The following is a 16406-nucleotide window of genomic DNA, read 5'->3' as shown; positions in this document are numbered from 1 at the left end:
ATGGTAGCACATGCCTTTAATCCAAGCACTTGGGAGGCAGAGCTTGAGGCCAGCCTGGTCTACAAAGTAAGTCCAGGACAGCTAGGGCTGTTACACAAAGAAACCCCGCCTTGAAAAAACAAAAACAATATTTTTTTAAGACTATTATTTTGGCTGGAGAGATGGCTCAGTGATAAGAGCACTGGCTGCTCTTCCAGAGGACCCGAGTTCAATTCCCAGCAACCACATGGTGGCTCACAACCATCTATGTGATGTACATGCAGATAGAGCACTCATATGCATAAATCTTTTTAAAAAACAAAACAAAAAATGACTTCATTTCTTATGTATGAGTGCTCTACATGCATATATGCTTGCATGCCAGAAGAGGGCATCAAATGTATAGATGGGTTGTGAACCAATGTGGTTGCTGAGAAGAGCAGACAGTGAGTGCTCTTGAGCCATCTCTCCAGCCCCAACAACAAAATTTTGGAAGTCAAGAATCTCACCCATGAGTGGTGACACACAACTTTTATCCCAGGACTCGGGAGGCAGAGGCAGGAAGATCTCTGTGAGTTCGTGGACAGACAGGGTTACACTGAGAAACCCTGTCTCAAAAGATCCAAAGGGGGTGGGGGAGAGAGAATCTCCCTAGATGGGCTACACAGAGGATGATCATCTGTACATGTGCTGCTCTTGCAGGATGATCATCTGTACATGTGCTACTCTTACAGGATGATCATCTGTACATGTGCTGCTCTTACAGGATGATCATCTGTACATGTGCTGCTCTTACAGGATGATCATCTGTACATGTGCTGCTCTTACAGGATGATCATCTGTACATGTGCTGCTCTTGCAGAATTATTATCTGTACATGTGCTGCTCTTGCAGAATTATTATCTGTACATGTGCTGCTCTTACAGGATGATCATCTGTACATGTGCTGCTCTTACAGGATGATCATCTGTACATGTGCTGCTCTTACAAGATGATCATCTGTACATGTGCTGCTCTTACAGGATGATCATCTGTACATGTGCTGCTCTTACAGGATGATCATCTGTACATGTGCTACTCTTGCAGGATGATCATCTGTACATGTGCTGCTCTTACAGGATGATCATCTGTACATGTGCTGCTCTTACAAGATGATCATCTGTACATGTGCTGCTCTTACAGGATGATCATCTGTACATGTGCTGCTCTTGCAGAATTATTATCTGTACATGTGCTGCTCTTACAGGATGATCATCTGTACATGTGCTGCTCTTGCAGAATTATTATCTGTACACGTGCTGCTCTTGCAGGATGATCATCTGTACATGTGCTGCTCTTACAGGATGATCATCTGTACATGTGCTGCTCTTACAGGATGATCATCTGTACACGTGCTGCTCTTACAGGATGATCATCTGTACACGTGCTGCTCTTGCAGGATGATCATCTGTACATGTGCTGCTCTTGCAGGATGATCATCTGTACATGTGCTGCTCTTGCAGAATTATTATCTGTACACGTGCTGCTCTTACAGGATGATCATCTGTACATGTGCTGCTCTTACAGGATGATCATCTGTACACGTGCTGCTCTTACAGGATGATCATCTGTACACGTGCTGCTCTTGCAGAATTATTATCTGTACATGTGCTGCTCTTACAGGATGATCATCTGTACATGTGCTGCTCTTGCAGAATTATTATCTGTACACGTGCTGCTCTTATAGGATGATCATCTGTACACGTGCTGCTCTTACAGGATGATCATCTGTACATGTGCTGCTCTTACAGGATGATCATCTGTACATGTGCTGCTCTTGCAGAATTATTATCTGTACATGTGCTGCTCTTGCAGAATTATTATCTGTACATGTGCTGCTCTTACAGGATGATCATCTGTACATGTGCTGCTCTTACAGGATGATCATCTGTACATGTGCTGCTCTTACAAGATGATCATCTGTACATGTGCTGCTCTTACAGGATGATCATCTGTACATGTGCTGCTCTTACAGGATGATCATCTGTACATGTGCTACTCTTGCAGGATGATCATCTGTACATGTGCTGCTCTTACAGGATGATCATCTGTACATGTGCTGCTCTTACAAGATGATCATCTGTACATGTGCTGCTCTTACAGGATGATCATCTGTACATGTGCTGCTCTTGCAGAATTATTATCTGTACATGTGCTGCTCTTACAGGATGATCATCTGTACATGTGCTGCTCTTGCAGAATTATTATCTGTACACGTGCTGCTCTTGCAGGATGATCATCTGTACATGTGCTGCTCTTACAGGATGATCATCTGTACATGTGCTGCTCTTACAGGATGATCATCTGTACACGTGCTGCTCTTACAGGATGATCATCTGTACATGTGCTGCTCTTGCAGGATGATCATCTGTACATGTGCTGCTTTTACAGAAGAACTCAGTCAGTTCGTTTCATCCATGACAGGCCCTTGACAGTGACCTATAGCTCAAGTTCCAGTGGCATCCTACCCTTCTAGCCTTTGGCCTACAGAATGCAGACACTCATGTTCATATACCAACACACAGACACACATGCACAAATACAAATAAGACAAAAAATTTTTAATTAAAAACAAAAGTTCCAATAGAAAGTTTCCACAAGCCCTCTCAGTAGGTGTGTCTGTAATTCCAGTACGCACAAGACCAAAGTCAGAGGACTGAGTTCCAGGACAGCCTGCGATAAATACTGAGGCTGTCTCAAAAACTGATGGAAAGTTTATGCAAACTGTAATTAACATATCAGATAAAAACTGGTGGTGATGCACGCCTTTAATCCTGGCACTCAGAAGACAGAGGCAGGCAGATCTCTGAATTCTGGCAGCCAGGGTACACAGACAAACCATCTCTAAATAAATAAATAAATAAATAAATAAATAAATAAATAAGCAAGCAAGCAAACAAATAAAATTTAAAACTATATATTAGATAAAGAGGTATAACTATAAAAATATCAAAAACTACTTCTGTGTGTAATGTCCCTCTGTATAAATGCTTCTTTGCATCTGGGTGGTGGTGGCACATGCCTTTAATCCCAGCACGAGAGGCAGAGGCAGGCGGATCGATGTGAGCTCGAGGCCAGCCTGGTCTACAAAGCGAGTCCAGGACAGCCATGGCTACACAGAGAAACCCTGTCTCGAAAAACCAAAAAAGAAAAAGAAAGAAAAAAGAAACAAAATAAATGAGTAAATAAAATAAAACTGCTTCAAACAGATAAACTAGGCATAATTTTCCACCTAACTGGAATTATTTTTTTCTTTACTTAAGAGGGTTAGGATAATATTTTAATGCTAGGATATGTCAAATACACCCCAGCACCCCCCCTCACCCCCAATTACTGTCAGGTGTCTGCAGACCCGGGTGGCCTATGGTAGACAGTAGGCAATGCAAAGATAGAGGGAGAGTGTCTGCTAAGATGCTGGAGATGAACCCCTGGGCTTAGAGCATGCGAGGCCAGCGTTCTGCCACTGAGCTACACACCCAGTCCTCCAACGCACAACCTCTTGAAAGCAAAAGGATGATATGGACCATTCTTTTAAAGAACAAGTCCGCGTCAGGTTCCTTCCCAATTCGTCCGGCCGCTCACCCCGGGTCCTCCTTGACCCCGCCCCCTGCGATGCCCGGGAGGGAGGGAGGGCGGGCGAGCGTTCGCGGAGCTGGCCCCCGGGCCACCAGCCCCTGGCGAGCCGGGGACGGAAACCCTGCGGCGCGAGGGCGCCGAGCCGCAGCCCCCGCAGACTCACCAGGCGGATGAAGCCGAAGCCTCGATCGCGGTTGATGAAGACCTCGCTGGGCTCGCCGTAGCGCTCGAAGAGCCGCTTGAAGTCCTCCTCCGTGATGTCGGTGGGCAGGTTCCCCACGAAGAGGCGGCAGCGCTGCGTGTACGTCTTCTCGCCCGGCTTGAGGAAACTCTTGATGTCGATGGTGAAGCCCATCTCCTCGTCCGGGTGCTCCTCGGAAGGCGCGGGTGGCGGCGCCTGCTCCCCGGCCAGCGTCAGCGCCATGGCCGCCGCGGCCACCGGCTCGCTCTCGCCGGCCGCCGACTCCAGGGCGCGAAGGCGAGCCGGGTTCTTCTCAATGCGTACTTGCTTCAGGTTTCCTCTTAACATCATCTTAGCGAGCTCGCCTGGGATGCGGGATGCGGCCTAGACGTCAAGGTACACACGTCCCCCGCATGTATCTATGGAAACGAAGCAAGGAAAGCCAGGTAAAGGAAGGAGGGGAACCCTACCTCCCCGCAATCACGCCCGCGGTGGCCGAACGCTCAAAATGGCGCTGCTTCCAACTGCAGTTGGAAGAGGAGACGCGGGGCCGGAGTCCCGCCCCTCCGCCACGCGCCTGCGCGAGCCCCGCACCCACGGACCGTTTGCAGGCCCTGCGCGTGCGCGCACCGTGGCGAGCAGTCCAGTCCGGTCTAAGGGACAGCGCTTCCTGAGATATGGGAGACTATTGGGGGAGGGGGCTGTTTTGGGTTTTTTTTTTTTTTTTTTTTTGCAACCGGATGTGTACGGATCAGTGGCTGGCCTCGAGCTTTCGCTCCTCCAGCCTTAGCCCTTGGACAACCACCCAGGTCAGACACTGCATGTGAGGAGCTCAGTATATGTGTGCAGTACGGTGTGAAAAACACAATAATTTAGAGAGTATATTTGCCCCGTTAAATATTGTGGTAGTTATCATTGAATGGGAAAATAAAAACTTGCATGTTTTCAGCACTGGCTACTAGGGAGGGAGAATGCGGAGTTCAAGGTCAGCCTGGGCTACACAGCAAGGTGTTATTTAAAAAAAAAAAAAGCTTCCTTTTATTTTTCTTGAGACAAGAATATTCTCTGAATAGCCCTGACTGTCCTGGAACACCCTCTTTAGACCAGGCTTGCCTGGAACTCAGAGATTGACCTGCCAGTGCTGGGTGGGATTAAAGGCATGCACCTCCACACCTGACAGAAATTGCTTTTTTTTTTTTCCTTTTAATTTTTGAAACAAGGTTTCTCTGTGTAGCCCTGGCTGTCCTGGACTAACTTTGTAGACCAGGTTGGCCTTGAACTCACAGAGATCCACCTGTGATCCATATCTGCCTGCCAAGTGCTGGGATTAATGGTTTGCAGGAATAATCTCTCTCTTTCCTCCCCCTCCTCCTCCTCTTCTTTTTTATCTATTATTTATTTATTTATTTATTGTATATGAGTGCTTTATCTGCAGAAGAGGGCATCAGAGCACATTACAGATAGTTGTGAGCCACCACATAGTAGCTGGGAGTTGAACTCAGGACCTCTGTAGGAGCAGCCAGTGCTCTTGACCACTGAGTCATCTTTCCAGACCTTTCTTTTCTTCTTTTTGAAACAGGGTTTCTCTGTGTAACCCTGGCTATCCTGAACTCACTCCATAGAGCAGGCTGGGCTGGAACTCACAGAGATCCACCTGCCTTTGCCTACCAAGTGCTGGGATTAAAGGCATGTGCCACACTGCCTGGCTTAAAAAAAAAATGCATGCTTTGTAAACAGCATTTAATAAAACATTATTTCCAACCAATTAAAAACACCTTTTGAGAGGCTGGAGAGATGGCTCTGCAGTTAAGAGCACTGTCTGCTCTTCTAGAGGTCCTGAGTTCAATTCCCAGCAACCACATGATGGCTCACAACCATCTATAATGAGATCTGGTGTGCATGAAGACAGTGTACCCATATACATAAAATAAATAAATCTTAAAAAAAAAAAAAACAAGGGCCGGGCGTGGTGGCGCACGCCTTTAATCCCAGCACTCGGGAGGCAGAGGCAGGCGGATCGCTGTGAGTTCGAGGCCAGCCTGGTCTACAGAGCGAGTCCAGGACAGCCAAGGCTACATAGGGAAACCCTGTCTCGAAAAACCAAAAAAAAAAAAAAAAAAAAAAAAAAGCTTTTGAGCCTGTACTTCCAGGACTCTATCTAGGAGGCAGAGGCAGTTTGGATCTCTGTGAATTTGAGGTCAGCCTGGTCTAAAAGGGTAGACTCGTCCAGGACAGCCAAGGCTACACAGAAAAACTTTGTCGCTGGGGGGAGGAGCATGGGGAGAGAAGGAAGGGGGAGCACCCAAGAGAGAGACAGAGGAAGAGAAACAAGAAAGAGAGTAAGAGGGAGAAGGAGAGAGTGGAGTGGGGAGAGCAAGAAGGAGAGGTAGGCGGGTTTGTCCTTTTATATATTCCTGGGGAGGGGCACACCAGTGGCAGCTAGGCAATTAATTACATCATGGGTTGCTAGGCAGTCTGGGGCAGAATCCTAACAATCCAGCTAGCAAATATTTTTGGTTCTATCTTGAGAAAATATCCCAGGTTGGAGAGATGGCTGCAGGACTAAGAGCACCTACTGCTCCTGCAGAGGACCCAGTCTGGTTAGAAGCACCAGCAGTAACCGGGCAGTGGTGGCGTACGCCTTTAATCCCAGCACTTGGGAGGCAGAGGCAGGTGGATCGCTGTGAGTTCAAGGCCAGCCTGGTCTAAAAAGCGAGTCCAGGATAGCCAAGGCTACACAGAGAAACCCTGTCTCGAAAAACCAAAAAAAAACAATACAACAACAACAAAGAAGCACCAGCAGTGTGCCTGACAACCACCACAGCTCCAGGGCCAGGGAATCTGAGGCTGTCTTCTGTGCTTTTGGGCACCTGTACACATACAGTGCATATAAACTTTTGCAGGCACACACAAATGTGCATTTAAAAAGCTGTTAGTTAAAAAGATAGCCCATACGTTCTATGCTAACTCGTCTTCTAAGTACAAATCATTACCTAATAGTGACCGTGGCACTTTCTGACTTACAGTCTTGGTTCTGCCCTGGCCTGATAGGCAACACGTTCACTCAGAATTACTAACTCCATTACATCAGAATGTGATTATATTTGGGAAGAGGGTCTCTAAAGAGATAATTAAGATTAAATAAAGTCAAAAAGGATGGAGGCAAAATTAACACAACTAATGTCATTATGAGGAGAAAAGATTATGACATACTCAAAAGACACGGAAAAGACAGAGAATACAGAAATCTGGACAACCAGGCAGTGGCCTCAGCAAACACCAACTCTGCTGGCAACTTGTCTTTCACTTTGTGTTTCCAGAACGGAGGCATGTTGTTGGCTCTGTTTCTTAACAATTAAACTTTATTATACAACCCAACTATCTTAGACAAGAGGGAAAAAAGGTTAAAGGGAAACAAGAGTGAACCTTCCAGTATCCGTTCCACGGGACAGGTCCCTAGGCGTCTCTGGCCTGCACACTGGTCCTCCTTCCAATCCACGTGTGCTCGAGCTCGGCCGGAACCTGCCACCCCTCTTGTCCTCTCTGCCTGTCTGTCTTGATTGGAAACACAGGGATCCAGGTGGAGTTCCCCCTGTCCTCTTCCTGTATTCCAGGCCCAGGATGGCTCCATCCAGTCTATCTCAAGGTTAATCTCAGGGAGTATCCATGGTATGTCCAAGGGCAAAGCCCACCAAGACTGCTTTCACCTGTGACAAAGCTTATAATCCTTCCCATATGTATTTCCGTGGTTTTTTTTTCTATGTTTAAACCAGTAAATCTATGGTACTTTTGAAAATTATTTTTGTGTGTGTGGTCATTTTGTCTGCACATATGTACTGTTATGAAGTCTGCTTAAATCCAACATAACTCAAACACCAGGTCAATGAAGAAAAAAAGTTATTGTAATCAAGCAGTGACTGATTGATCAGGGCCACAGAACAGACTCAGGAGCTGAACTGCAGTCCAGAGCCAGAACATCACAGACTATTTAAGCTTGCAAAACACAACATCTGTCCCAGAGTATTGTTACAATTTTTTTGTACCTATCAGGATAGGAGCTGGTTCCTGGGCCTGGAAAATGAACTGTTTGACCCTGCCAACAAGATGAAGAAGTTAGCCTTGAGATGGCTGGACTCAGACAAGAGTCTCCTTATAGCAGAAGCTGTTCAACCATTGGGAAATCCCAGCTCTTGGGACCTTGAACTAGTTTCTCCCTAAGATTAAATGGAGTCTGAAACAAAATGGCAGAACTTTGAACAAGTTTCTTTTGCTTGTTCCCAACAGTAATGGAGAGACTAATAATTCAGACTCCATCCTAGGCCTGACACACACAGTTCTTCCCTTCTGGAAAAACCACCAGAACCAAAGGACCATCTGTTTATCAAGGACAGAAAGAAGTTCCCAGTCCAAGTTGCTGACTCCACACATTGTTAACTTTCTGGTCCTTATCACATCCTGCCAACTCCTGCCTTGTTAACAATAACGAGTCTAGGGGCTGGAGCGACAGCTCAGAGGCTAAGAGCACTGGCTGCTGTTCCAGAGGTCCTGAGTTCAATTGCCAGCAACCACATGGTGGTTCACACCCATCTATAATGAGATCTGATGCCCTCTTCTGGCCTGCAGGGGTACATGCAGAGCATGTACTGGTACTGGCCAGATAAGGCTGCCCTGCCTCCTTCCTGTACATACCCTTCTACTAATGAGTTTTTGCTTTAAAAAAGACTGTAGTGAGCTTGCTCCAGTTCGGTTATTGAAATCGTGGCTGCCAAGCTTTATTTTTGCTTTTTTTTTTTTTTTTGAGTTATTTTGTTTTGTATGCCTAAAAAATAAACTTGTTGCTCTCAGGGTGTCTTTGGTGTCACTGTCTTGTTTGCGAAACTCCAGACCCAACGGTACCACTTGTGTGCCTAGTGCCCATGAAGGACAGAAGAGTCTATCAGATCTCCTAGAACTGGAGTTAGAAGGTTATGAGCAGCGATTTGGGTGCTGGGAACCAAACCCAGGTCCTCCGGAAGAGCAGCCAGTGCTTTTAACCAATGAGCCATCCCTCCAGCCCCAGTTCCCGGTACTTTTTGGAAAAAAAAAAAAAAACAACCCAGACTGGAGGCAGAGGCAGATGGATCCCTGTGAGTTCAAGGCCAGCCTGATCTACAAAGTGAGTCCAGGACAGCTAAGGCTACACAGAGAAACCCTGTCTCGGAAAACCAAAAATAAATAAATAAACGAGGTACGGGGCGTGCACTATAACCCCAGCCTTCGGGAAGGCAGAAGCAAGTGGATCTCTGTGAGTTTGAGGCCAGCCTGCTGTACAAAGTGAGTACAAGACAGCCAAGGCTACACAGAGAAACCCCATCTCAAAATAAAATAAAATAAAAGCCAGGTAGTGTTGGTATACACTTTTGATCCCAGTACTTGGGAGACAAAGGCAGGTAGATTTCTAAATCTGAGGCCAGCCTGGTCTACATGGTGAGTTCCAAGACAGCCAGAGCTACCCAGTGAAACACTGCCTAGAAAAAAATAAAAATAAAAGCTAAAACACACTGTATTTGTTGTTCAGCATTCTCTGCTGCTGCAGTGCATGCTATTCTCACAGGCTGGTCCAGGCACTGTGGGTTTCATGGTGGGAACAGATGGAACCTCAAAGTCCCAGGTTCCATTTTTCTGGAGAACAGCTAGGGCACTCAAAGTGAGGTCCATGAGCAAGGCTCCCCATCTCACTGGGGGTGTGGAAAAGAGTTTTCCATTGTGTTACAATTAGCTTTTTTAAAATGAGTTTGTCGGTACCAGACAGCAAGGGAAACTTGAGGAGTTCCAAAGCCGGTGGAGACACTACAGTGTTACAGTCATTTTTTTTTAAAATTTATTTTTGAGACAGGGTTTCTCTGTGTAGCCCTGGCTGTCCTGCAGTCGCTTTGTAAACCAAGCTGGCCTTGAACTCGCAGAGATTCACCTGCCTTTGTCTCCCGAGTGCTGGGATTAAAGGTGTCCGCCACCACCGCCCGGCTAGTGTTACAGTCATTTGACTATGCTGCCAGGTAATGGCAGAGGATGCAGGTAAACACCCTGGTTGGTTCACAGCCTGAATGCAAGTCCAGCCACTGATTCACCAGAGTGGTCAGCTGCTTTACTGATAGGGCAGATTTCAGTGGCAGCTGAGGCAGCTAAGGCTGCCTCGACAGCAGCCAAGCCCAGAGATCCAGTGACAATCCCCCTGCCTCAACTTCTCAAATCGTTGAATTGCATGAAAATGCCACCACACTTGGCTGGGACCCACAGTGTTAATTTTGTTTGTGCTTGCCAGTTAAAAAAAAAAAAATGAACTGGGTGCAGTACCCACGCCTATTATCCCAGCATTCGGGAAGGCAGAGGCAGGTGATCTCTGAGTCCGAGGCCAGCATGGTCTACAGAGCAAATTCCAGGACAGCCAAGGCTACACAGAGAAACCCTGCTCGCAAAAACAAACAAAACCAACCAACCAACCAACCAAACACCGGAGTGCAAAGGTGAATATTATCTTGATGCCATTATGAAAACACTTTTGATGATTCCTTGAAAGAAACTTTTTTTTTTGTCTTGATTTTTGCTTTTCTTGTGACAGGGTTTTTCTCTGTAGCTCTGGCTGCCCTGAAAATGCTCTGTAAAGCAGACTGGTCTCCAAACTCAGAAATCTGTCCACGTCTGCCTCTTGAGTGCTAAGTTAAGGGCGTACACCGTGATACATGGCTCCTTGGAATGTTTTGATAAGTTTCATGGCCCATCCGGGCAGGATGATTAGAATTCCAAGGCCATCCTTTCTGCTGCATATCAACGTGGAGACTAGCCTGGGATACATAAGACTTTGTCTTGAAAAATAATACAGATGGTTTATCATCCTGCTAGTTGTACACAGAGGAGAGGTAGTGGGGGGAGGGAGAGAGTGAGCTCCCAGACCTTAGTACAACTGATTGCCTGATGGAAGTGTCATTCAGTCTGTAAAACTCAGCACAAAGACAGTGCCACCTGCCAAAACAAAAACAAGGACATCATCAAAGTCTACAGTTTTGGGAAAACGTCTAGATGTACTAACCTTGCTTTTTGGCTATACTTCTGATTCTGAGTCATGTTCCTGTTAACTGAAATATGTCAACATACTGTGTAAAAGCTCACCCTGAGAAAGGCTTGGGACTACACTGGGATCCCAAATACCCAGTGTGGTTTCTGGCCAACTAATAAAGACTCTTCATTGGCTTAAACCCATGTGCAAACACAAACAAAATTAACACTGTGGGTCCCAGCAAAGTGTAGTGGCATTTTCCTGCAATCCTAAGATTTGAGAAGTTAAGGCAGGAGCATGGCCACAGTTGTGAGGGCAGCCTTAGTACATAGTGAGTTCAAAAGCAGCATGGTTACATATTGAGAGTGCGTCTCAAAAGAAGAACAGCTGGAACGAGAATTCATTGGATAAAATACTTGTTCACATGATGATCTGAAGTTGATCTCTGGTGACTACCTCACAATGATATAATACATACATACATGCACACACACATACATAACATATATGATATAATACGTACATACACGCACACACACATACATAACATGATATAATAAATATATACACGCACACATACACACACATACATAACATATATGATATAATACATACATACATGCACACATACACACACACATAACATATGATATAATACATACATACACGCACACATATATAACACATATGATATAATACATACATACATGCACACATACACACATACATGACATATATGATATAATACATACATACACACATACATGACATATATGATATAATACATACATATACACGCACACATACACACACATACATAACATATATATGTGTGTGTATATTTTTAAAATATATTTATATTAAGCAGCTCAGTATGTGACCCTGGCAGACCAGGGTTCAGATTTCCTTGCTTTTGCCCCCTGAGAGTGGTGAGATTAAAAGTATGTGCTACCACATCTAGACCTCAATCTTTTTTGAACTTGTTCTTTAATTGAAGTATCTTTCTATAACAAAAGCAGGAGTGATTGTGGTTTTGTTTTGACAGGCTAGTGCTGGGCAGATCCTCCAAATTTATTGTTTGTCCTTTCTTTTTTTGCCTTTTTGAGACAGGGTTTCTCTGTGTAGCCTTGGCTGTCCTCTCTCTATAGACCAGGTTGGCCTTGACTTTAGCGAGATCTGCCTGCTTCTGCCTCCCTAGTACTGGAATTAAGGCCGTGAGCCACCACCACCCAGATTTACTTTTTTAAAGATTTTCATGCATGTTTTGCCTGCATATATGTATGTGCAAAATGTGCATACAGTATTCAAGGAGGTAGAACACAGCATCAGCACCCCTTGAACTGGAGTTGCAGAGGGTTCAGGCACCTATGGGTGCTGTACTCTTAACTGCTGAGCCATCTCTACACCCTATTCTTATTCTTACCTTCTTCCTCCTCTTTTCCCTCCTCCTCCGCCTCTTGAGACAGAGTCTCACTATGTATGCTGGAGCTCACTATGTATGGTTTTTGCCAGCCTCTAATTCGCAGATACATGTTTTCCCAAATCATAAGTGTTGGGATTAAAAACTTGTACCACCTTATTCTTGACAGATGGCCGTGTTAATACATTAATAAAACCACTTAACTAAACAAATATCTAAAATACACACAATATACAAAAGTCTCATTTTATTCTTTTGTTTTGGTTTTTTTAAACAGGGTTTCTCTGTGTATCCCTGACTGTCCTGGAATTTGCTCTGTAGATCAGACTGGCTTTGCTCAGAGATTCATTTACCTCTGCCTTGTACTTGTTGGAATTAACATTAATCTTTACTCAGATATTTTCCATTGCTAGGAATTGAACCCAGGGCCTTCAGCATCCTGCACAAATGCTCTACCACTGAGCTGCCACAACTAATCAAAGCCTTCATTTGATGAGTGTGTAATGATCACACATCTGGGGCCAGCAGGATGGCTCAGAGGTAAAGGCACTAGCCACCTGTTTGTGTCTTCTTAAAAAATTATGAGCTTGGCAGTTTTTCTGTTAACCTGACTAGCATTAAATAATTAAGACTGAACTATTATATTTGTTAATAATCTTTACAGCACAATGCTGGGCAGTTATTCTAAGATAGTCTGGCTTCCTCCTAGTGTGAATACCACAGATACTTGCACCATATGCCTTTCTCTGCTCAGGGCCTCTTTCCTGATCTCTCTTGGCCCTCTGCCTGCTACTTAGTCCCCTGCTGCTTCTTTCTCTCCTCCTCCTTGGGCTGGCAGGGAGCCCCACCCTATTCTCCCCCCTGCTCAGCCATTGGCCTTAAACTGCTTTGACATATCAGGGGACAATTGGGGAGCAGTGCTTACACAACCTTGAGACAGGAGATCCTCAGAACAAGGATTCCAACCAGACTGGGTGTGGGGGGGGGGTGATAGAAATCTGCATCTGAATCTCTCTACAGTACACAGTACCATTTACTATTCCTACACTCACCAAGAGTAATGACCTGAGTTTGGTCCAGGACGCACATGGTGGAGAGAACTGAGTTCAAGTTTCCCTCTGGCCTCCCTATGTGCTGTGACATGCACATGCCCCCCCCCCCCCCGTTAAAAATGTAACTTGAATCAGGAAAAATTCATACCAACTAATTTCTCTTTTTTAAAAAGTTTTTATTCTTTTGGCCACCCAGTGGTGGTGCAAGCCTTTTATCCCAGCACTCAGGAGGCAAGAGGATCTCTGCAAATTTGAGGCCAGTCTGATCTACCCACCGAGTTTTAAGACAGCTAAGGCTACACAGAGAAACTCTGTCTTGAGCAACCAAAACCAAAAAAACAAAATGCCCCAAAAAGTTATTTGGGGGCAAGAAGCAGGTTAGAGAGTGGTTAAGGGCAATTGCTGCCCTTGTAGAAGACTCAGACTCAATTTATAGGATATGGACGGACACACACACACACACACACACACACACACACACACACACACAGGCTTTGTTTTGTTTGAGACAGGGTTTCTCTGTGTAGCCTTGGCTGTCCTGGACTCACTTTGTAGAACAGGCTGGCTTCGAGCTCACAGTCATCCGCCTGCCTCTGCCTCCCAAGTGCTGGGATTAAAGGCGTGTGCCACCATGCTTGGCTTCACAAATTGTTTTAAAGAGGGAACAGAAGGTATAATACCAAAAGCATTTAATCCCAATATTCCCTTGTTGGAAGAAGCAGTTCTTTTTGAGTTTGAAGCCAGTCTGGTTTATATTGAGTTCTAGGTCAGTTAGGGCTGCACTCAGTAAGGACTCATATTTTAAAAAGAGGGGAAACGTTACTACAATGAAGTACTGTCAACACTGTTTCCCTTCTGTATAGAAAATTCTGGAGTGGCGTGAGGTGGGCAGAGATAGGGGGATAAGGAGAGGGAGAATTCAGTAAAGCCCTTTCACCAAAGAATATCAGCAATGAAGGGACTCGGGACCAATTTTTATTTCCAGTTGTAATTGGTGTACGCCATACTGATTCTCAAGCTGCAGAATACTTCAAACGGATCAGCTCTCCTGACCACCTCTGTCTGAATACCAGTTACAGACCGAGTTCATGAAGCTACATATACAGACGCTTGTATTCAAGAGATAGAGCAGCCCTGTCCTGGAAGTTTCAACAATAAATATTTCGCTGTTGGAGAGGATCTTCACCAGCAGAATGATGTATTTGCACATAGATGCTCCCTAAGCAATGTCAAATCAAGGCTGCAGGGACCCAGGTGTGGTTCCTAGCACTCACATGTTTGCTAACAAAGATCTGTAACTCCAGTTCCAAGGGATGTGACACCCTCCTCTGGCCTCTGCAGGCACTAGGTACACAAATGGTACATATAACATACATACAAAACACCCTACACATAAAATTTAAATGTGTCTTATTTCCAAAAGTATCCTCATAGGCCTCTGAGAGTAAAGTGACATTTTTGGAGATATCTCAAAGCTATATTTACGTTCAAGTTAGCCAATTTCTCTCTATCTTCTGAATATCATAACTCATGCTGGCCTGGAACTCCTTATGGATCCCAGGTTGGCCTTGAACTAGGAAAGCTGGTTTCCCTGATGGTGGGATTACAGATCTAAGCCATCATGACTGATTAGATCCAAGCCTGAATGACTAACAGCGACATTTTTGGAGACAGGGTTCATATAACTGGAAGCGGCCTCTCACTTGCTATTTGCTTCCACCCCTTGACTGCTGTGATCACAGGCCAGCCACGGCTTTTTGTGTGCTAGGCAAGCAATCTACCAACTCAACTACAGTTCTCAGCCTGCAAAGGTACAATTTAACAAGAATGGTTTTAGTTGGTAGTCTAAAACAAAACAAAACAAAAACAAAAACACCACAAACTACTATGCAGTAACATCACTGGATGTGCAAGTATCCCCACTCAGAAGACATCATCTCCTGAGGTCACTACTGACTTTTACCAGAGAAGCCCCTGTAGTGGATATAAACAGATTTCTGTTTTGATCCCAAGTATGGGATGTGAAACAGATTTGTATGAGGGCACGTTTTGTCTGTCCACCAGAAAGGAAACTGCCTCATGCAGGGGCAGTCTTTGCCAGGTTTAAAACATACTGGTACGGACTATGATAGGAAATAAATAGGAGCCCAAAAAAACAGGCTTGGCTTTGCATCACTTTGTATTACTTGACTGCTCATTGTTCCCACTTCCAGAAGTTCCTAGAGAGAAACACACATGGATTCCAGCTGCTGTGTTTGCAGTCGCTTTTGCTGGCTTGCTGCTTTGCTGTTTACGGGTCTTCTGGAATCCTGATGATGAGTGAACTCTCCCTCAAAGAACTGAGTCTAAAAAGGTCTACAGCTGCTGTCCCTATGAACCTTCTTTCTCTCCTATCTAGGGTAGGTGGGTTGGAAGGGAGGTATTAAAGAACCCCAAATAAAGTAGATTTGAAAAGATCAAGGCCTGCAAGCCCCAAATGGAAAAAAAAAGCGTCTCATCCCTAGGAATTTAATAGATGATAAAATAAACACCAGGAGTCAGAAGCAAAAGGTAAAACTATCATATTCATTGTGATCAGGACTCTCGGTGGCCATCAAGTTATTAGATTTACTTCTTTGGGAAAATACCAAATGGCTGATGGCCCAGGATTGGGAGGCCTTGGGAGTGACAGCAGTAGCTTGTCACTGTGGGCTCCTAGAGGTAGGGCAGAGGCAAAGAATGGAAACTCATCACCAAGCTGGCAACCTAGTAAGGACACAAACATCAAGTTCCTGTAAGAGACCCACCTGCCTGTGTTTCTCCAGTAAGGAATCTGAGATTAGACTTTCCTCGGCACATCCTTGAAGGGTGAAGATCTAAAGATCGTGCCAGTGCAGAAGACTTGAGCTGGCCAGGGGACCAGGTCAAGGCTTTTGTTACTATTGGGGACTACAATGGTCATGATGGACTTGGAGTTAACTACATGAAGGAGGTAGCCACTGCCATCTAAGGCGCCATCACCTTGGCCAAGCTTTCCACCTTCTCTGGGGAGAGGTTGCTGTAGGAACAAGACTGGCAAGCCCCACAGTTCCATGCAAGATGACAGGCTGTTGCGACTCTGTGTTGGTGCATCTTGCCCCTGCCCCC

The 16406-nt window shown here is 45.2% G+C and overlaps 1 protein-coding gene across 2 annotated transcripts in view; it reads right to left on the bottom strand.

The window, feature by feature from the left end:
• Positions 1 to 5733, bottom strand: part of PSPC1 (paraspeckle component 1) — an 84697-nt gene extending 78964 nt beyond the window's left edge. The window contains exon 1 of one of the 2 annotated variants that reach the window (XR_014776391.1): positions 3758 to 4300. Coding sequence is in view for 1 of the 2 variants with exons in the window: in XM_084767266.1 (XP_084623392.1) it covers positions 3758 to 4126 (369 nt within the window). In the remaining variant the exon portion in view is untranslated. Of the gene's footprint in view, positions 1 to 3757 lie in introns of both variants that reach the window. The other variant, XM_084767266.1, reaches the window with a different exon arrangement.
• Positions 5734 to 16406: the final 10673 nt, after the last annotated feature.

The sequence above is a fragment of the Acomys minous genome, assembly GCF_964271855.1.
Source record: "Acomys minous genome assembly, chromosome: 18".
Lineage (NCBI taxonomy): Eukaryota > Metazoa > Chordata > Mammalia > Rodentia > Muridae > Acomys > Acomys minous.
Note: the sequence above shows the minus strand (reverse complement) of the source record. Positions and strands in the feature narration are given on the sequence as shown.